The sequence below is a fragment of the Cyprinus carpio genome, chromosome B11 (genome assembly GCF_018340385.1).
Source record: "Cyprinus carpio isolate SPL01 chromosome B11, ASM1834038v1, whole genome shotgun sequence".
NCBI lineage: Eukaryota > Metazoa > Chordata > Actinopteri > Cypriniformes > Cyprinidae > Cyprinus > Cyprinus carpio.
In genome coordinates this window covers 23225217-23248251 of record NC_056607.1, presented here as the reverse complement: position 1 = coordinate 23248251, position 23035 = coordinate 23225217, and the positions used below count along the sequence as shown (strand labels likewise).

The 23035-nt window shown below is 32.2% G+C and overlaps 1 protein-coding gene across 1 annotated transcript in view; it reads left to right on the top strand.

Annotated features, from left to right (window-relative positions):
* Positions 1 to 22823, top strand: part of LOC109075631 (CSC1-like protein 2) — a 50211-nt gene extending 27388 nt beyond the window's left edge. The window contains 19 exon segments of the mRNA XM_042734650.1: positions 1195 to 1232; positions 2954 to 3096; positions 4955 to 5008; positions 5132 to 5241; positions 6325 to 6395; positions 8087 to 8167; positions 8332 to 8455; positions 9932 to 10065; positions 11037 to 11174; positions 12588 to 12741; positions 13653 to 13759; positions 14822 to 14908; positions 15189 to 15254; positions 15841 to 16003; positions 17141 to 17246; positions 19017 to 19184; positions 19690 to 19805; positions 19930 to 20007; positions 21247 to 22823. Coding sequence (XP_042590584.1) covers positions 1195 to 1232; positions 2954 to 3096; positions 4955 to 5008; positions 5132 to 5241; positions 6325 to 6395; positions 8087 to 8167; positions 8332 to 8455; positions 9932 to 10065; positions 11037 to 11174; positions 12588 to 12741; positions 13653 to 13759; positions 14822 to 14908; positions 15189 to 15254; positions 15841 to 16003; positions 17141 to 17246; positions 19017 to 19184; positions 19690 to 19805; positions 19930 to 20007; positions 21247 to 21417 — 2109 coding nt within the window. The 3' untranslated portion in view covers positions 21418 to 22823.
* Positions 22824 to 23035: the final 212 nt, after the last annotated feature.

The window sequence follows — 23035 nt, the reverse complement described above, 5'->3', positions numbered from 1 at the left end:
ATAATCCAACTATAATGCTGTATATTAAAATGTATTAAATTAAAAATAATAGTTGTTTTTACTTTTATAATACTTATTGCTTTTAATTGTTCATTAAAATAATATATTGACACATCGGTCATACAGCAATGTTGATATTGACACAGAAAAACTGACTGGCCAATAGCTGAAAAAAATGGCAAATATTGGCCATGGCAATATTGACACATTGGCCAAACCCCCCGTATCAAAAACGTACAGAACCATGGCACCACTGTGTCATATCGAACCGAACCGTGAATTTTGTGAACCATTACACCCCTATACAAGGCCGATATATCAGGGTAATCGGTTACGTCGCAATGTTGGAAATATTTCTATTTCGTTCGGTTTGTAATACGTACCGAACCGAAAGCTTCGTACCGATCAGTTCAGTACGAATATGTGTATCGTTACACCCCTACTTGTTAATATCAACACATCGGCAAAATAGAAAAAACTGATTGTCCAATACCGATAGTTGAAAAATGCCATACAGTATATTGGCCTTGGTAATGTCAACACATCTGCCAAACACACAAATTGATTGGCTAGTAGTTTAAAAACTGTCAAATATCGGCCGATATATCAGACATGGCAATATCGACACATCGGCCAAACACAAAAACTGTCCAGTGTTGATAATTGGAAAATGTCAAATATTAGATGATTTATTGTCTTTGGGAACACATTGGGCACAGAAAAAAATAGATTGTCCGATACCAATAGTTGAAAAGTGCCAAATATTGGTCAATATATCGGTCTTGGCAATATATCGGTGAACCACTAATTTAGAGGGGAATGTGTGATTTAGCTTCACTCACAGACGACATCAAAAACCTGTATAGGATGAGATTTTAGCAGGAAAATTTAACAGGTGACATCACCCATCAAAATCAGCCCTTGGGATGTCATCTTAAGCCTGTTTTCCAGCCTCTTAAGAGATCAGTACAGGACTTCAGCATCCCCTGTCTGTCTTCACCTGTGTTCACCTCTAATCCTGCCGGAGAAATCAGCCGGCATCCCCACATACTCTCACAGAGAGCCTTTTATAGGCCTGGCCGGACATGTCGAAGCCATAAAACCCCAAAGAAGTATTAATATATGCAGTAATTAGTCTGTGTGTGTGTGTCTGCACTCATCACACATTCATAGTTTGATGTGCTTTCATTGCAGGGCTTCTGTTCCTGGTTGACGGCCATATTTAGAATAAAGTAAGTGGTTCTTGGGCTTTAATGTGAGGTTGTTAATATCAATAGCACAGCACAACAGAACACACAGTGCTATACCTGTACTGCATGTTCTGTACAAAAGTGTTTCTCGAATGGATTTTGTCATCTGAGCCCCTTTAACGTAAAAGTGCCCCTAAAATTTTAAGTTATGATTTTAATAATTTCATGTTCACCATTCTTTCAGTCACGTGTCATAGAGGTAAATGGAATATTTCATTTTTTTAACAAGGTTTTTTTTTTTATTGTTTTCATTTAATTGTACATGTATATGATTTAATTAGTTTTTATAAAGTTTTTAGATTTTTATTTTTAATTGTATATTTTTAATGGTTTTATTATTTTTGTAGTGTTTTATTTTAAATGTGTTTATCTTTGTACAATTGTATGTTATTTTTTAAACTTGTATATTTTTGATTTCATTAATTAAATGATTTCATTTTTTTGTTTTAAAATTTATTTTATTTGTACTTTTTATGATTTTATGCATTTTTACTAGTGCTCTCAAATGATTAATTGTGATTAATCACATCCAAAATAAGTTTTTGTTTACATAATATAAAAACCTAACACTAGGTTCTTTGTGTGTGTGTGTGTGTGTGTGTGTGTGTATATTATTTATTTATTAGGGGTGCACAATATTATCGGAATCGGCCGATGATGGCTTTAAATTTAAATATCGGCAGCACGATATGAAAAATTATTGCTCAGGGCGTGCTAGCAATTAGATCACATCAGCATTGTGGCTCATTCTTGAAGCAAAGTTTTGCCTGAATGGTGATTCGATTCACTGTTTTGGATTGCTGCATTTAAACGTTGACACGTTTGGTGTATTAAAGAGTAAACCGTAATAACATGTGCAGCAGCGACAGGGTCCTAATGCCCCTTCGGTAAGGAGTTTTAATTCCATAGGGGGCGCTGTTGGACTAATTCTATTAAATGAAAGCAGAATACACAAATAATATTTAGACGGTTTCTGATTAAATAAAGCAGTAATTGATGCCATAAAATCATGAGTATGTTTTGATTTAAAGGTCAGAAGTCAAAATCTCACAAACAACACATAAATTAAATAATTTTATATATACTGATTTATTAATGAATGTATAATATGTTAGAGTTTTTAAACAAATTATAAGCTTTAAAAGAATTTCATTTTACCTACTCTTTTGCTTTAGACCATCTTCAAATGTTAAATCTTAAAATAAAATGTTAAGGTTACCACTGCATCTTTCTGAGAAAAAAAATGCAGTGATTAATATATAGTTTATTTATGGTTATTTTCAAATCTTCAAAGTACTGTCATTATAAAAGAATTTTGTTATTGTTTATTTAATTCTAACAAATGGGTTCTTGTTAAAAAATAACAAAAATTCCAAATAATTTTATATCGGCATCGGCTATTGGCCAAAATGAGTTAAAAATTATCAGTATATCGGATAGCAGCAAAAATCTGTGCTTCTATTTTCCTTATTTGTAAGCCGCTTTGGATAAAAGCGTCTGCTAAATAACTAAATGTCAATGTAAATGTAGTCTGCATGCTGCCATCCATACTATGTACTTACAATTCGGTACCTAAAACTATTATTCCATTCTTTATTTCCATTCGACTGTAGTCCATACTCTGTAATCAAGCATTCTCTCTCTATATGTTCTCTCAATCATGAAGTATGAGGGGTGGCTAATGCAAGTCTCATTCCCCGCAGGGACGAGGAGATCCGGGAGAAGTGTGGAGAAGATGCCGTTCATTACCTGTCGTTCCAGCGGCACATCATCGGTCTGCTGGTTGTGGTGGGCGTGCTGTCGGTGGGCATCGTTCTGCCAGTCAACTTCTCAGGCAACCTACTGGGTGAGTCCTGCACCAGAGAGGTCAGGGGATAGCTCTGTGATTGTAGGTCCATTAGAGGTGGTGAAAAAAGTGATAGAATGTATTATATTCACTTAAAGTAGATATTTCACTTGAAAGTAGTGATGCATGATATATCAATGACCAATGTATTCGATGCTGATTATTCATCTTGGCTTGTTTTAATCAGTATTGTCTGTTGTAGGAAAATATGCCATTTCTGTTCTTTTTGTAAGGATTAATTAATCCTGTAAAGTAGGGATGCACCAATAGGATTTTTTATTTTTTTGGCCGATAACGATACCGATATTGGTCAGTTGCATAAAGCAGGGCTTAAAAACAAGAGGAAAAAAAGATTGGTTCACCCCTAGCAGAATCGGTTTGATCTTTTCTGTTCCTGCGTTCCTCTGTGAAATCAGTTTGAGTAGAAAACATACCAGTTAATAATGTTATTTTTTTTCTATGCCAATAATATTAATAATAAAGTACAGCATTTAATTTACTCAAAGTTGTTTTTATTTTTAGCGTTTTAAAATGATTTTAATAATTATAAGTATATTATTTAAAAAAATATTTTTTTTCAATTTTAAAAAGCATCTGTATATGTGGGCTGTTTACATGTTCACACATTGAATCATGAGTTATTGTATCGGCCACAAAGAGCTGGTGATTATTGCTGATGTTCATCGGCCGAAGATAAAGTCAGAAGATATACGACTCCCATTATCGTCCGGTTATGTTTTTCTGAGCACAGAACTCTCCATCATTAAACGCTCTCGCGTGGCATGCTGTAGATTATCATCAGAGTGGGTTAATCCACGGCGCTCCGCTCCAGTAATGAGATTGAACTTCTATCTGCTCGCTGGGTAATTGGATGCCTGTTGCAAGGAAAAAGGACACAGAGAGCGGCCCAAAGACACAAAAACTAATTGGAAGAGGTCAAACATATGAAGACACTTTGCACAAGTCCTTAGAGACAGGAACAATGTGGACAGAGTCCCAGAGGACAGAGAGTTCGGTCAGAAACAGGCTTGATGCAAATGTTTGGGCAGGAAGAGCTCGTCTGAGCAGCATGTAAAGAGACATATTATAGTTTGTTGTTTTATTAGCCATTTAGGCATGCAAAGTAAAAATAGAAATTGTCCGCTTCTCAGATGCAACACATTGTATCAAAAGATGAAATTTTAGATCTATAGTTCTTATGTATGTTTGAGACCTTAGAAGGTACGGGCCAGTGTTACAATCATTGATGTACTATTATTGTAATATTTTGAATTAGTTTCTATTTTCTGTTTTCATTTGAATTTTAAAATAATTGTATTTATCTTTTTTATAATCTGTATAGTTTTTATAATTTAGTTATAGTTTATTTAGTACTATCGGTTAATTTAGTTTAGTTTCTATTTTAGTTTAATTTTCTTACTGTCCCCATATCTCCTCGTTTGCTTTATTTAATAATGTAATTTAAAAAATATTACTTAATATTATGCACACTTTTTTTTTGTTTCATGTGTCCAATTCTTTTATTTGATTCTATTGATTTGCATCTCTTAATCATTTCAGTTTTTTTTTTTTTTTTTACATTTTGTCTTATTTTAATTAATTAATTACTTTATTGGATTTTCTATTTTAATTTTTCATTTTATATTTTAAGTTTGTATAATTTCTTTAGTTGTTTTTATGCAATTATGTCTTTAATTATTAATTTATTTATTTTCAGTTTTTTTTTTATTTAACAATTTATTTAAAAAATGTCTTTCTTTTGCATTCTGTGACTGTGTTCAGCGCAGAGAAGGACAGTGACATTTGTTAGCTTTCAAAAGCACAAATGAAGTTGTTGTTTTAATTTTTTTTTCCTCAGAAAATAACGCATACAACATCTTTACACACAAAAAAATCCAAAACTAAAACTCTGTGAGACACATTATACACATCACAAAAATATCACACCCCCACGCACTCAAACTAAATAAATATCACATGATGCATTGTGAGTATTCTGGGTAAAGTGGACATGTTTCTTTCTCTCTGTTATTTAGAAATAACCTTTTATGGCTGCACACATCATTTGCCTTCATGTACCTGCTCCTCACCGTCTACAGCATGAGACGCCACACGTCCAAGATGCACTACAAAGAAGATGATCTGGTATGTGAACTGCATCCATTTAAAGGAACAGTTCCTTTTTAACCCTCATAATGCATTTGGGTCCGCTTTGACCTGGAAGAGTTGCATTAAAAAAAATTCAAAAAAAAGGGAGCAAAACTTTGCAAATGCTTTAAAACCCTCAGAATACACAATCATTTGTATTTTTTAGATGTCATTCAATTATTATTTAAGAGATTATAACCATTTAAAAAAATAGTGTTACATGTTGCATGTTTGGGTCATTTAGGACCTGGGTACCATTAGGTGTCAGAAATACTTTTTGTAATCTATGAAGTTATATTAGTCAGAAACCTTTGGTAAAATAATTGATATTTTTCCCCGTATATCACACACTTTTGGGACTGAATTGTGTTAAATAAACATGTATGCCTGTTGATTAACCATTGCAGCATGAAAAATGGAAATCCTTTTTTCTTTTTTTCATCTGAAAGTGAAAGTTTGTGCAAGTAAAAATGTAATTTATTTTGTTTGAAACTTTTTTTTTTTTTCATGATTCATGTACAATTTGAAATTTCAAAGTATTTCTCAAAATTGTAATTAATAAAAGCATTCAAAACTTTATAATGTTTTCACATGCACTCAATTATTAAGAAGTTGCTAATCAGATACAGTTAGGTTTTACATGACAAATATTATGACTGTTTTATGAAATAACGACTCTTCGGGTCCAAACGGACTCTTAATGTTGAATTAGTATGCAGATTTTAAATGCATTATGTGGGTTAAATGGAGAAAGTGCAGCATGGATATTTTGCTAAACATCTGTGTATGGGTTATACTGGTTTGCAATGTGATTAAATGATTTTTGGCTGAGGGTTTTCTTTATTTTGTACACAGTAATAACAAAAAAAAAATCCATCTGGAGGAGTCTTGTGACGTGTGCAGCTCATCGCAGCTGCAGCGACGCATGCTGTAACGCTGATGAAATATTCATGAAGTCCGTCTATAGCGCTGACCTATATTTCAGAGCCGAGCGTTTAACCTCGATCCGCACTGCAACGTCCTCCAGCGTCTGTGCATGTGTAAATAACCCAAATATCATGTTTTCCCTTCTCTCCAAAGGTCAAACGCACTTTATTTATCAACGGCATCTCCAAATATGCAGAAGAAAGCCATATAAAGCAGCACTTTGAGTAAGACGACTCTTTTTCTCCTCTTTATGCTTCACACACAATTTTTCCCTTTACATTTACATCCTAAATGGGTCACTGTAAATCATGTAAAATATTAAAATCACGTGTTGTTTTTTGCGTTAGCGGGCGTCAGGGATGTCTACGTTCTCTCTGGAGCTCTGCTTCTGCAAGCATCTGCCGTAATTGTCTGAATGAGTGTTTTAAATTCGAGTCATGCGGCCGATCAGCCGAGCCTGCGCTTGCCAAAAATGAGTGTGATGAGGCGCTGGGGAGGAGCTATGAATAGACTCGAGTGTCTAATGTCATTTTACCTGAGACTGAAAAGTGCTGAAATCAGAGGAAAACATCAGAGGCTGGTGTTCACTGTAATAATGAACAGCGGAAGTGTATAGAGACTTTCAGATGTTTAGCTGAAGGTACAGTACTGTTCAAATGTTTGAAAGAAGTCTCTTCTGCTCACCAAGGCTGCATTTTTTTGATCAAAAAATACAGTCAAAAATATTTTTTACAAAATATTTGGAAATATTTTTAGAATTTAAGACAACTTATCTATTTTAATATCTGTGTGAATATCTGTTGAAATGTAATTTATTCCTGTAATCAAAGCTGTATTTTCAGCATCATTACTCCGGTCTTCAGTGTCACATGATCTTCAGAAATCATTCTAATATGATGATTTGCTGCTCAAGAAACATTTCTGATTATTATCAATGTTAAAATCATTTTTTTGTGTGTGGAAAAATACAATATTTTTGTGGAAGCAGAGATACAGGATTTTTTCAGGATCCTTTGATGAATAGAAAGATCAAACGAACAACATTTATTTGAAATCTTTTGTAACATTATAATGCATCCATGATCAATAAAAGTATTAATTTCTAATTAAAAATGTATTAAATGTTCCTTGGAATATTTGATTTCGATTGGATTCTGATTATAATTATTTTATTGTCAATTAATCAATTAAGATCAATTATTTTACATTTATTTTATAATGTTACTTTTAAATTGTATTTTAAAGAGGAATTTGCTAGTAACGTTCATTTATTCAGTAACAATCATGCAAACATGAAAATTGTACACATTGTTTACATAAAGCAAATAAATAAAACCAATAAATGTTGATTATATTGTACTTCAGTTGATATTTAAACATCAAATAAGTCAGTTTTTATTATTTATATTCATAGTGATTATTCTTTTTTTTTTACACAATTTTTTACATGAAAGCAACCAATAAATGTTAACTATATTATACCTCAGTAGATATTTAAACATTAGTTAAAAAATTAAAAAAAAATAATAAAATGGTGGTACATTTTTATTTTCCAGGATTCGTTAATGAAAAAAGAAGTTTAAAAGAAAAGCATTTATTTGAAATAGAAATCTTTTGTGGCATTATAAATGTCTTTACTGACACTTTTGATCAATTTAACGCATCCTTGCCGAATAAAAGTATTAATTTCTAAAGCAAAACTTACTGACTGCAAACTTTTGAACAGTGTTTATACATGATAAACTTCAGTCATAGCAAATGACTTGAGATGTAGTTCTTGCATTTCCAAAATAAAAATTCACACAGTTCTCTTTTAACACAAGTAACACTGTTAACTGTTTGTCTGATATCATAATGATATCTGAAATATCTTAAAGTTGGTGTGAGATTTGATTTCTTCATTTGTGTCTCACAGACAGGTGTACGAGAACTGTGTCGTTCTGGAAGCGCGTGTTTGTTACAATGTGGCCAAACTGATGTCCCTCAACGCCGAGAGGTAAAATTCTAGTTTTTAATGAATCTCTCAGGATAGGAAGCTCTTTCTCTTTTAGGTTCAGAAATGAGTCTATCCACTGATCTGACCTCGTATTGATCTGTTAAACGGGCTGAGGTTTCCTCTGAGCTTGTGTGTGTGTGTGTGTGTGTGTGTGTGTCCTGCAGGAAGAAGACTGAACGCAGTAAGAAGTTTTTCACAGATCTGATGGCTAAGGAGCACATTCCTGCTATGATCAACCCCAAACCCTGCGGTCACCTGTGCTGCTGCGCCATTACAGGCTGTGAAGAGGTATGAACACATTACCCACAATGCCTCTGTGCTGTCAATGCACAGTGGAAAGCGTTATTTCTGGAGGAAAAACTCATCACTGACCAATAAAAGAAAACGTTCTCCTTTTGGCTTCTGAATATGTTTGCCACCTACAGTATCATTACTACTTATTACATTAATATTCAGATAAGTAAACAACTTTGTGAACTGAGTAGTTTAATATTTATTGTAATAAACAATTTTAAATATTATAGGATAAATACATTATTTAATTTTTAAATATCAATATAGTCAATGCGTTCATATAAACGAATATGAATAATTGAATAAAAATGAATTAATAAATTGACTTAAATTTGACTTAAACAATTGACTTAAAATTGTTTATTATACCTAGATAATTAATTAAATAGTTAACATCATACTGTTAAAAATAATGCTAAGTAAAAACATAAAAAATTAGGACTAATAAAAAAACATTAATTAAAAATTAAATATGTACTGAGAAATAATAACAGAGGTATAATATAGTCAACATTTATTTGTTGCTTTCATGTAAACCATTAAAAAAAAGACTTAAAATAAATTGACTTAATTGAAATGGTTTATGTTATACCTCAGTAGGTATTTAAATGTTAATTAAATAGACATTTATTGGTTGCTTTCATGTAAACAGCTGTATAAAATATAAATAAATCACTTAATAAAATGACACATTTATAATTATTTAATGTTTAGATATCTACTGAAGCATATTACAGTCATTATTTAGTGGTTGCTTTTAATTAAACAAGTGTCTAAAAATATGAATACTTCATAATTGACTTAAAATATATTATACCGCAGTAAATATTGAAACATTTAATAAATATTCAACATTTAATGGTTGCTATTTAAAATGTAATCAATATCTACTGAGGTATAATATCATCAATATTTATTGGTGGCTTTCATGTAAACATTTTTTTTTTTTTCATGATTGGATAACTAATTCTTTAATAAATAAAAGTAACAACTCAAAATTCTCATTTAAATAAATATATTATTTTGTTACATTAATAATAAGTCAGAACATATTCGGATAAAATAAAATAATAAGAATAAGTAAAAAAAAAAAAAACAAGAATCACAAAAAAATCAAAATCAATAATTCCAAAAAACTATTTAATAATTCTTAATATAACATAAAATGAAAATTCATTTTAATCAATAATAGCATTTTTTTAATATAAATCCAAACTAAAATAATTTAATCAATAATAGCCTTTTTTTTTTTTTTTTTTTTTTTAAGCCACACTAGTTCTCTCGGTTTGATGAACTCCTATAGCGTGTCCTTGAATAAAAGCATGTGTGGCTTGTCTGAGAGTCATTCAGAGGAACTGAAAGCTCTTCTGGGAGGATGTAATAAATAGATGTTTCCTGGAGGCTGGTGTCTGCTGATGTTGGGTGATGTTCTGGGATGCAGTCGAGCTGTAAGTCTGTGTGGTGTTGCAGGAGGAGGCCGTGAGTTATTACACCAAACTGGAGGCCAAACTGAAAGAGGAGTACAGGAAGGAGAAGGAGAAAGTCAACACCAAACCTCTGGGCATGGCGTTCGTCACCTTCCAGAACGAGGCCATGACGGCAATGTGAGCATGACACATGAGCTTTACAAAACAAACCGCTCTAGCTACAGATATTGTGTAAAATGTTGTAAAATATATCTAAAAATAACAAGTATTTTTACTAAATGAAGTACTTTAACACTTTACAAAAAAAAAAAAAAGTTTAAAAATGAAAAAAAAATACTACAAAAAACTTCAATAAAAACAAAAAAAAAAAATTAAATACATAAAGAATCCAATCAGAATCAAGTATTCCAAAGAGATGTTTATTTATTGACACGCTAGATTTTTAAATGAAATTATTTTATTATTTCAGTCAGTAATGGATGAAATGACAGTAAAATATTGTGTAAAATATTGTGTAAAAAAAAATATTTTTATAATATTTTAATAATACTTAATATTTGTATTAATATTTTTTAATTGTTTATTTAAAAAATAAAACTGATCATTTCAGTCAGAGGTTTAAAAATGGATTAAAAAGGTTCAATGAAATTAAGAATAAAGCTTAAAAATAATATTTTACATACATGCATGTGTGTGTGTGTGTGTGTGTGTGTGTGTGTGTGTGTGTGTGTGTGTGTGTGTGTGTGTGTGTGTGTGTGAAGTTATTAAAATAATGAAAAAATCCCTTTCATGGCCCCTTTAAATGTAATATTAAAATAATTAGATTTAGAATCCAGTCAAAATCAATTATTTCAAAAAGCCATTTAATAAGTCAATTTAAGTATATTCTGTCAATTTATTAATTAATTTATTACATTTATTTATGTATGTGTGTATATGTGTGTGTATATATATATATATATATATAATATGTGTATATGTATGTGTGTATTTGTGTGTATATATATATATATATATAATAATATGCTACTTCTTTTAGGTATTAAATGAATGTGCCTTGGTTAAAATTTCTGATGCGTTTAAATGTATTGATGTTCTGGTTTTGAATCTGTTGCTGATGCGGTGTGTGTGTGTGTGTGTGTGTGCAGCATCCTGAAGGACTTTAACGCGTGTCAGTGTCAGGGCTGTAAGTGTCGTCAGGAGCCGCGCTCCTCTCAGTTCAGTGACAGTCTTCATGTCTATGACTGGAATGTCAGCTACGCGCCGGACCCCCAGAACGTGCGCTGGTGAGGAATACACTCCTTCATTCTCTCATTCCTTCTCTTTTGCTCATATGTTTTCTGCATGCATGGAAGATGAGCCATTACAACCAGAGCCCACGGTGAAGAACCAGTGCCTGTGAAATCCATTTGATATTTTTTTATGCTTTTTTATGCAAAGCACTTTATTTGACCTTCTGTTTCTTGAGCTCTTTTTTTAATGGGTCTGCAAATAAATATTGATTCATAATGTGTACTGAAGAGCACTATGAAATCAGCGATGCAGAAAACATAGACAAAATCACAGAATCCAGTCATGAAGATTTTTGAGTATAATGCGTAATTTCATAAAAATTTATTGATAAACTTTTAATGGTTTGTGCTTTTATTATAACCACCATACAATACATTTATATTAAATCATAAATCCAGAAAAATTAGAAGACAACAGAAGAATTTCTGAAAAGATAAAATTTCATTAGGCACTATTATTGTAAAATTAAAATTAGTTAGTTATTCTATTGTTAACGTTTTATTAATTAAACTAGTCAGACATGCTGTTTATTAGTAAAATTGAATTTTAAAAAAAAAAAAAAAAAACAGAATTTGTGAAAAATAAATAATTCAGTTTTTAGTTTTGGAATTCATTGCACCCTAAACTTTTAATTTTTATTCAACTTAAATTGTTGTTAATTCAATCATAAAAATAGGATTTATGGTACAATGCAAAATTTCATAACGATTAATTCATTAATTAAATTGTTAATGTTTTACGCATTCATTTGAAAACTGGCATTTTTGCTATGAAATTTGTATTAAATTGTAAATCACAGATTTTCTGAAAAGATGAAATATTTCATAGAGCCCTATTATTGTAAAATATATTCAATTATAAGAAGTTTTATTAATTAAATTGACCAGGTAAGCTGTTTATTGTTAAAATTTAATAAAACCATTATTAAATCAGAAAAAGAAAAAAAAAAAAAAAACATAAAAAAACACAAAATTTGTGAAAAATAAAACAGAGTTTGAGGGAAAAACTGACTTCATACAGCCCTAAAAATTCAATAATTACAAAAAAAAAAAAAAAAAATTAAAAAAGGAATCCAGAAAAATCATAAAAAAATTCTTAATCTGATTTCATAGCCTCTAATACTGTTTCACATACAGCACTAATGTAAACACACAGCATACAGTGAGCAGTGCACTGTTAATGGATTCCCAGCAGCCTCTGCTTCTCTTTATCTGCCAGCCGTTTCTTTGATGACTTCATTATGTGCAGGAATCACCCATGAGCAGTCGATAGCTTAACAAGAGCTGAGTGTGTGTGTGTGTGTGTGTGTTTGTGTGTGTGTGTGTGTGTGTGTGTGTGTGTGTGTTTGTGTGTGTGTGTGTGTGTGTGTGTGTGTGTGTCTGTGTGTGTGTGTTTCTTGATCACAGGGAGAATCTGTCTCTGGGAGGAGTTTCCTGGTGGCTTCGCTGCTTCATCATTAACTGCATCCTCTTCCTCCTCCTCTTCTTCCTCACCACTCCGGCCATCATCATCTCCACTATGGACAAGTTCAACGTCACCAAGCCTGTGGAGTATCTGAACGTAAGAGTGCCACAAACTCCTTGGCCTTGTCTAGCGTCAAGTCCATTTTCTTCAGTGAAAGTGAAAATGGTGCCAAAGAAGTGGTTCAGAACATTTTTGATGTTCATATAGACCGAGCAATGACAGTACAAAAAAAACTGCTCCACAAATTAGATTTCATCTCTCATATTGTGAAAGACAAGAACATGGCGTTGTCATATTTCAAAATAATACAAAAAAAGATAGAAAATACGTTTTTATTAGCAAACAGTCATTTTTGCATTGTAACATATTGATTTGCATTATTTCCATGACAGTCTTTTCTCTACAATAATAATCATCATAATAAATAATAAATTAAATTAATAAGAACAATAACATTTTATTTAATATTATTTTAAAGTACGTTTATTTTATTATTAATAATAATTATATATAATGACAATAAGTTGTGTTATAATAATGATGATAATGAATAAGAAGAAAAATAACAAATTTAATAAATTGTACATTTAAGAATGTATTATATAAATAATAATAATAATAATATTAGTCATTTTATATATATATATAGATATATATATATATATATATATATTAGTTAAATTACTATAATAACTGAGTAATTATAAATCAAAATTAGTATTTTTTTATTCATTTATTTATTTTTGATACTCTACTTAAGGTTTAAACTGCAAGAAATCTCAATGGTCCTGTAAACAGGTTTTATTTATTTTTGCAAGAATATTTTTGTATTATTTGCTTAGGATTTTGGGGTGAACTATGACCTGGACGTCAAGTTCTTCAAGAAATTCACCCAAACAGTCTCCATTTTTTATTATTATTATTATTATTTTGCTGATGTACTGAGACCGAGGAGTGATGAAAGTGTAAACACATGCTGATGTGTCTGTGTTTGTCTGTGCGTCTAGAACCCGATCATCACTCAGTTTTTCCCCACACTGCTCCTGTGGGCCTTCTCCGCCCTGCTGCCCACCATCGTCTACTACTCCGCCTTCTTCGAAGCCCACTGGACCAGGTACAATCCCACAATCCCACACGACAAACCAGATTTGTGACCCTGCAGCACAAGAGCAGTCTTAAGCAGCACATGTATATTTGTAGCAATAGACAACAATACACTGTATGGGTCAAAATTATACATTTCTCTTTTATGCCAAAAATCATTAGGATATTAAGTAAAGATCATGTTCCATGAAGATATTTTGTAAATTTTATTGGGTCACGAATCATCTCAAAATACATTTTGCATAAAGAAAATAAAACATTTTTTTTAGGAAATGTTTTAGGACCATTAAATTGTCTTTGCATTGTGACGTTATTTTCATGAATATTACACCCATTTTAGCCAAAATACACTTTACCCTATTTTATTCAAACATTCATCTATTTATTCATTCAGTCATTCTTTTTTTAATTGCATTTCATTCATTCATTCATTCATATATTAATTGTATTTTATTTTATTTTTGGTTTTTTGTTTTGTTTTGTTTAAAAGAGAGACTGACAAATATTACCATAATGTAGAAATACTTTACAATTTAAATGTCTTTATTTAATAGTGTTTTTATTAATTCATTCATTTATATATTTATTAATTAATCTCATTTTAATTTTATCTAATCATTTATTCATTTATATATATAAGTAATAATAAATAAACAATAATTTTTTAAATATTATTTATTTGTTTGTTTATTTAATTTTTGCATTGCAGTAATGATGTAAAATGTGCTCATTTGTCATGAAAATGTCACGATGGTTAATAAATCTTAATGGTCCTTAAAATTTTGTCAATTTCCTACCATAAATATATCAAAACTTAATTTTTGATTAGTAATATGCATTGCTAAGAACTTCATTTGAACAACATTAAAGGTGATTTTCTCAGTATTTTGATTTTTATTGCACCCTCAGATTCCAGATTTTCCAATAGTTGTATCTCAGACAAATATTGTCCTCCTAACAAACCACACATCAACAGAAACCATGTATAAATCTCAATTTAAAAAAACTGACCCTTATGACTGGTTTTGTGGTCGAGGGTCACACATCAGGTGTTTTATCCGTGTGTTCTCAGGTCGGGTGAGAACAGGACCACCATGCACAAGTGCTACACTTTCCTGATCTTCATGGTTCTCTTGCTGCCGTCTCTGGGTCTCAGCAGGTACGTTTGTGATGAGGGCGAGAGACTCTGTGGATGTGGGAGCTTTATTTGAATCTGTAATTGCATATTTAATGCATTATTTATATCTGTCCTGGGACTCGTCTGAGTATCTGCCTGAAGCTCTGATGATCTGCTCAGTATTTGTGTGCATGATTTTACTATAATTAGTTTTTCAGTATATTAAACATTACTCGTTTTCTAGGCTTGTTGAAATCACAAAATCCGAGTGTTAAGCTTCAGATGACAGTTTCATAACACTAAATGTTCTTCTCTGTGCTAGTTTGGACGTTTTCTTCCGCTGGCTGTTTGACAAAAAATTCCTGGCCGAAGCCACCGTCAGATTTGAGTAAGTTTATTTCATTTCATTCTTTATTCTATTTTATTTTGAAATGCTTGACCTTTATAGTCCGTTGTATAATTCTATTAATTTAAATATTTAGATTTATGGATTGAACTTCTGAATATTTAATTTTATTATTTTTTAAAAACTGAAACTTTGCCAATTGTAGCATTTCATTTAAATATTATTAAAACAGAACTTTTGAATCTTTTTAATTGTTTATTTTATTTTAATATTTATATATCACTTAACTGAAATTCTGAATGTTTACAATTTTATTTTTGATTTGATTTGATTCTTTTGAATTGCTTAATTTTTTTTGACAATTGCAGCATTTTTATTTAAACACTCATATATTAATGAACTAAACCTCAATATTTTAATTATTTTATTTTAATTTTTTAAACGCTTAACAGACGTTCTTGCCGCTTCACACGTGCTTCATGCTTTCTTGTAGCATTTTTTTATTTTAATATTCCTATATTAATTAAATGAAATTTCTGAATGTTCACAGACCTGCTTTTAGTTTGTGTAGTTTTGATTTAGTGCATGTATTGAGGTGCTGAGTAACTGATTTCATCTGTAATCTCAGGTGTGTCTTCCTCCCTGATAACGGAGCGTTTTTTGTGAATTACGTCATCGCGTCGGCGTTCATCGGAAACGCCATGGATCTGCTGCGGATTCCAGGTCTGCTCATGTACATGATCCGGCTGTGTTTGGCTCGCTCGGCCGCGGAGAGACGCAACGTCAAACGGGTACGAAGAGACCTTTTAAACCATTCACATGATCTTGGTCCTTAATTTCACTCTGATATCATCAATGCTCAGGTGAATCCAGCAAAACTAGACAGGAACACACTGGGTCACGCATCATCTCAGAATACATTTTGCATAAAGAAAATAAATCATTTTTAGGAAATGTTTTAGGGCCATTAAATTGTTTTTGCATTGTGACGTTATTTTCTTGAATATTACACCCATTTTAGCCAAAATACACTTTACCTTACTTTATTCAAACATTCATTCAATTGTATTTTATATATGGATTTATTTATTCAGTCATTCATTTTTTTAATTGCATTGTATTCATTCATTCATATATTAATTAATTTATTCAATTAATTGTATTTTATCCAACCATTCATTCATTTTATTTTGTTTTGTTTTGTTTAAACCAGCATCAAAGGCAGACCAACAAATATTACCATGTATAAATACTTTACAATTTAAATATCTTTAAGTGTTTTTATGCATTCATTCATTCACTCATATAATTAAATATAATTTTATCTTATCATTTATTAAATTATATATTTAATTAATTGTGTGTATTTATTTTAACCAGCATTAATTAGAGACAGACCAACAAATATTACCATGATGTAGAATCAATTATTAAATTACTTTATTTATTCGATTGTTTTAAATATTATTTATTTATGTATTTATTTATTTTTTCATTGCAGTAATGATGTAAAATGTGCTCATTTGTCATGAAAATGTCACGATGGTTAAAAAATGTTAATTATTTTTTAGTATTATAAAGTATTTAAAATATTAATTAATTTTAATAAATGAAAATTTATGCAAATTAATTTCCTTTAAGCATAAAAAAAATAAAAATACATTTTATATATATATATATATATATATATATATATATATATATATATATATATATATATATATATATATTTTTTTATTTCAAAATTTATTCTTTATTCCTTTTATTTTTTTGCTTTTGATGGAGGGATGTATATTTTGTTTTTGACAAGATTTTTGAGATTCATCCACCCACAGTGAGTTATTTTTACCTGCTGTTCACCTGGATGTGATGCGTTTAGTTGTGTAACGTGTGTGTGTGTGTGTGTGTGTGTGTGTGTGTGTGTGCAGCATCAAGCCTATGAGTTTCAGTTTGGAGCCGCCTACGCCTGGATGATGTGCGTTTTCACCGTCGTTATGACGTACAGCATCACCTGCCCAATCATCGTCCCCTTCGGTGAGTCAGGCCACACCCACATCAGCCCATTCACGAAACCACAGAGCGACAGCCAATCAGAGAGAGGGAGACAGACGAACAACAGGGATGAAAGGGAGAGGATACAGGGAGAAATGCTGTGAATGACACCACCAAAAGAGTGTGTGTGTGTGTGTGTGTGTGTGTGTGTGTGTGTGTGTGTAGAGCGCCTCCTGCTGGCTGCATGGTTGCATGCATCTTCAACAATGGAAAACGCAAGCTGCGCCAGCAGAACCACCTGCCTATGCTGTGTGTGTGTGTGTGTGTGATATAATATAGATCCTCTGCCTGTGTATTCTCTGCAAAAGCACACAAACAGAGAAGACTTGCTGCATTTGAGCAGTGATCTCTTTGTTTTCTGTCGCTGAGCTTTTGTATGCTCACATTATTTCTAGAAGTCTCTCAGAAACACACACACACACACACACACACAAGTGTTCGTCGAGCTGGCGGTGTGTGACTCATCGCTGTTCTGCGGAGGAAACTTTATTTACGTCTCTCAGCCCACACTGTAAACGCAGACAGACACAGCGCTTCACATCTGACACGCACGTCTGCACACATGTTGATCTCACATGTTGCTCTGAAATGAGAACACACTACAGGCTGATGTTTTGTCACTTGAAAGATGCTAAGACAGACCTCATGAGATTACGATATTGATTTTGTGGCCTTTGGTTCATATTTGTTACTCTGACCTCATCTATACACCAGTGCGCTACTACAAGCTGGTGAAATATACCTTTAGTATATTTTAGGTCCATTTTCCAAATTTTAATATCACTTCTTGTTTGCTGGTGTGTAGGTCTGTATGATTTTTTTGGAAAAATCTAATTATGATCAAGGTTATTATCATTTAATAAACATTAAAAAAAAAAAGTTACTTAAACATTAACTGAAATAAGATACTTTTAAAATCATTTTTTTATTTTAGCTAATTACCGAGGCAACATTTCTAATTTTTGATGTACTAAAATAACTAATTTAATATAGAATAATGCTATGATATATAATAAATATGCAGACATATTATTTAAAAAAACTAATAAGAATTACAAAAACACACAACTAAAACTTTAAAACTTTACTGGACCTTATAATCTATACAATCTAACCTATAATCATATTTTTTATCAGAAAAAATGGCAATCAGTATTATTTTAGCAATCAAAAATCGAAATTATTATTTTTATTATATATCTTAAAACCCTAAACCTACAATCATATATAATAATAATAAATCTCAATAAATCAAAACAATAATAATAATTATTATTCTTATTGAATCAAAATTTTAAACATAAGAAATGTTACATAATATTTTTTAATATAGTTACAAATATATAAAATTGTGTGTGTGCGTGTATTTAAAATTATATATATATATAACAGTGTGTGTGTGTGTGTGTGTGTGTGTGTGTGTGTGTGTTTATGTGTGTGTATATATATATATATATAATATAATTTTTTTTTACAGTGTAGATTTGTGCTACTAATATTTTTTGGTCGTCTTAATTTCTTCCAATTTCAAATGTTAAACCATCAAGCTTTTATTTTGGCTCAAAGCTGCAGGGGGTCTTAAAACTTCTTTTTTGACAACAGTTGGTTTGTAAGCGCTTTTTATTAAAAGTTTAGGAGAATGGTTTGAAATGGATGTTATAGGAGACACAAACTCAGAGTGAGTTCATATGGAGCAGAACTAAGACACTGGATGGAAATGTAATATAATTGAATATAATCTGTCACCTGCAGGACTGATGTACATGCTCCTGAAGCACCTGGTGGACCGCTACAACATGTATTACGCTTACCTGCCCTCCAAACTCGACAAGAAGATCCACTCTGGAGCCGTCAATCAGGTGGTGGCTGCGCCGATCCTGTGCCTCTTCTGGCTGCTGTTCTTCTCCACCATGAGGACAGGTGCGTTCACTCAGAGTGACCCTGCAGCACAGAAGCAGTCATAAGCAGCACAGCTATATTTGGAGCAATAGCCAACAATACACTGTATGGTTCAAAATGATCCATTTCTCTTTTATGCCAAAAATCATTAGGATATTAAGTATAGATCATGTTCCATGAAGATATTTAATAAATTTCCTAGCATAAATATATCTAAACTTGATTTTTGATTAGTAATATGCATTGCTAAGAACTTCATTTTTCATTTTAAAGGTGATTTTTTTTAATATTTAGATTCAGATTCCAGATTTTCAAATTGCATCTCGGCCAAATATTTTCCTGTCCTAACAAACCATACATCAATGGAAAGCTTATTTCTATAAATCTCAATTTTAAAAACTTTACCTTTATGACTGGGTTTGTGGTCCAGGGTCACAAATATCCTTCTTTTAAAGTAAGACACTACAGTGAATAGGATAAAAATAGAGTACCATCCAAATGCGGCTCACTTCCTCTGGTTTCTCAGGGTTTTTGACCCCGACGTCCATGTTTACCTTCGTGGTGCTCATCATCACCATCGTGGTCTGCCTGTCGCACGTGTGCTTCGGTCACTTCAAGTACCTCAGCGCGCACAACTACAAGGTACGGGTTGCGGTTCTGCAGGTATGAGCGCAGGGTACAGTCCACCGGGCGGCACGGGTAGCTCAGGTCGACTGTCACCTGCCCCGGGGCAGAAACACTCACCAGCGCCTCTGTCTCGTTACAGATCGACACCAAGGACACGGAGATCGACGGAGTGGAGAACGGACGTCCTGCTAGATCCTCACCCTCCAACAAATCTCAGGTACTTTCCTAATGTGAAGTTAGTCGAGATTCTTCAAACGAAAACGCTCAGAATTTAGTCATTTTTCACCCTCTCTGTGATCATTAGAGTTAAACAGGCTGGTTTTCTTTTATACTAGTTAACTAATTATAATTTTATTCTTTTTTACTTTCTATTTTAACATCATCAAGATCTCCAAAACTGTATTTTGTATATTTTCATGAAAATTAAGCACATTTACCCCCTCTCTCCTCCAGTTCTCAGTACTTATTAATAATAATACATTTAAACGATCTTTAATTTACATTGTTTTTAATTTGTATATTGTAAGTACTATTGATATATGGGTAGTATTTTTTGTATAAAATAAAATTGATTTGAATAATAAGTGATTTTAACAATATAGTAATTTATTTAAAAAAAAACAATATAATTCTATTGTTGTTTAAAATTAAAAATATATATAATTTATAATTAAATGTGTTGTTTTTATAGTACAAGTGAAAGTTTACATAGTAGTAATTGTTGAACATAATTAAATTACTGATTTTAAGACATGTATTGTTGTTGTTGTTGTTATTCATTTTGCTAAATTCTAAAGACCTAATTAATAATAATAATAATATTTAAGCTACATTTTAATTGATCGTATTTTTAATACTATAAACTGAAACATAATAGTAGTATTTGTTGTACAGAATCAAATTGCTGATTTAAATAATAAAAACATTATGTATGTATTGTTGCTATTATTATTATAAATAATTATAATGATTATAACAATATTTAAATTACATTTAAATTTATATTGTTTTTAAAATACAAGTGATACATTATGGTAGTATTTGTTATACAGAATTAAATTGCTGATTTTAATAATACAAAAAAAAGTGTTATAAATAAATTATAATTATTGTCTTTATTATTATTGTTATTAATGTGTTATTTGTGCATAACACTAATGAAAATTTGGGTGAAAATGTGCTTTATTGTAACTGAAATATTGGCACAATGCAAATGATCTTAATGGTCCTAAAAAAGGCTTGAATATATGCAAAATATAATTTTATTTTCAATATTTTTTATCATTATTTCATATTTATTCTTATTCTTGTTGATGTTGGGGGTGAAATATGATCTCTGTGAGACTGAAATCAAATCAAACGGTCAAAGACCATCCTGTTTTCCATTTCACACATATTTTAAACAGATGGATGTTTTTATATGACCTGTGATTGACTCTTGTGCGTCTGTTTTGAGCAGCAGATGTACATCGCCCAGGTCCTGCAGGACCCAAACTCTGACGAGACCGGAGCAGGCAGCGGAGAGTCCTCGCAGGACGAGGAGATGATCAACGGCGGGAACAGCCTAAACGAAGCCGACTTCCAGTCCGGAGAGGACAGTCTCATCGCCAACGAGGTCCACCAGTAACCACAGCCGAGAGAACCACAAAGACCCGATCGCAAGGCCTTCATCCGCACATGTCTGTTTGTCTCCGTCGAACGCTGTGACATCAGCACCTTAGAAACCCACGTCTGCCAAAACACTCAGACTGTACATACGCTTACAAACCATTTCGCACATGTGCATGAACACACTCGTTTGGAAGCTCAAAGACTTCCCGGATTGCCCTTTTCGAAAAAATTCCAAGTTTGGATTAAAAAAAAAAACGCCTCAGGAAATGGAATAACGGATGGGAAAATGTCCTGTTTTCGTCGCGCTCTTTCTCCCTTGGTTCGCCTTAACATCGATAGTATTCCTAGTCGCCGGCTTTATTTGCTAGCTTTTTCTTGTTCGTTGCCTAAGCGATTGGATCTGGCATTCCAAAGGAAACGTGCAATAGTGAGAGCGTGTCATCAGAATTCGGCTTTAGACTGCGTTCACTGTACAGAACACTAACAGACTACGGCGATGGCATTCTTGAGTTCCTCGCGCTCCGATTTGAACTTCTCCCCGATGTACAGTATTTCCAGAGACGCGCTGTGTGTTAGTGTTGTCACTGAATGACCCATAATCTTACGTTTTTGTTTTGTTTTGGTATTTTTAACGCTATTTTTGCCTTTAACGGATGTGTTTGTATGCCTGCAACGGAGTACTGACGTTCCCGTCTTTGTAGCGCAGTAGAAACCGCTCGCAGCTCATAACGTGACCTTACGGACTAGATGCAAAACAGCGATGGATAAGATTCATAGTTAACCAAATACGTTTGATCGGGAACCTGCAAATTGAGATCTTAGTTTAGAAACGGAATCCCTGTAGTTTGGATCGTGTAAACGAGGACGGGCTCTTGTTTGGTGCCTGCTTTTGTACAAATTGTTTTGGGAGAAATCTGGCATCGCAAATGCATTTAATTACAAACGACTGACTGAGTTTATTTTTTTACTTTTTTTTTTTCTAGTTGTATAGTTAAACCTGTTGAGATTGATTTAATCCAAATACTAATATTAAGAGAAATGTAGCCGTCACATGAAGCATCTGACCGTCGATACGCAGCAGCAACAAACGACGTCGCTTCAGTTTTAGTGAGCTACTTGAGAAATAAGAACGGCTTGTAGCGAAAAACCACCAGTGAAGACTCATCGCTAGAGATCTGATCCGGTTGCGATGAACCCCAAGCTGAGATAAACCTTAATTCTGATTCATAAAAGAAAATGATCAAGTGACGAATTATCATGCTTAGGGTTTTGTTACAACAGGTCTCCATTATGTCTGTCTTAAAGAAACAGTTCACCCAAAAATGAAAATTTGCTTACCAAGTCCTCACCCTCAGGCCATCCAAGATTAGAATGAGTTTGTTTCTTCATCAGATTTGGAAAAATATGTCATTGCATCAGTGTCTCAGCAATGGATGCTCTGCAGTGAATGGGTGCCGTCAGAATGAGAGTCCAAACATCTGATAAAAACATCACAATAATCCACAAGTAATACACAAAAATACATTCCATCAAAAAAAACCTGGAGAAGACAAACGCTGCTTGTTCGTAAGAAACAAATCCAATATTAAGACTTTTTTAACAAACATATGACTTTATACTGTGAAGGACAACAG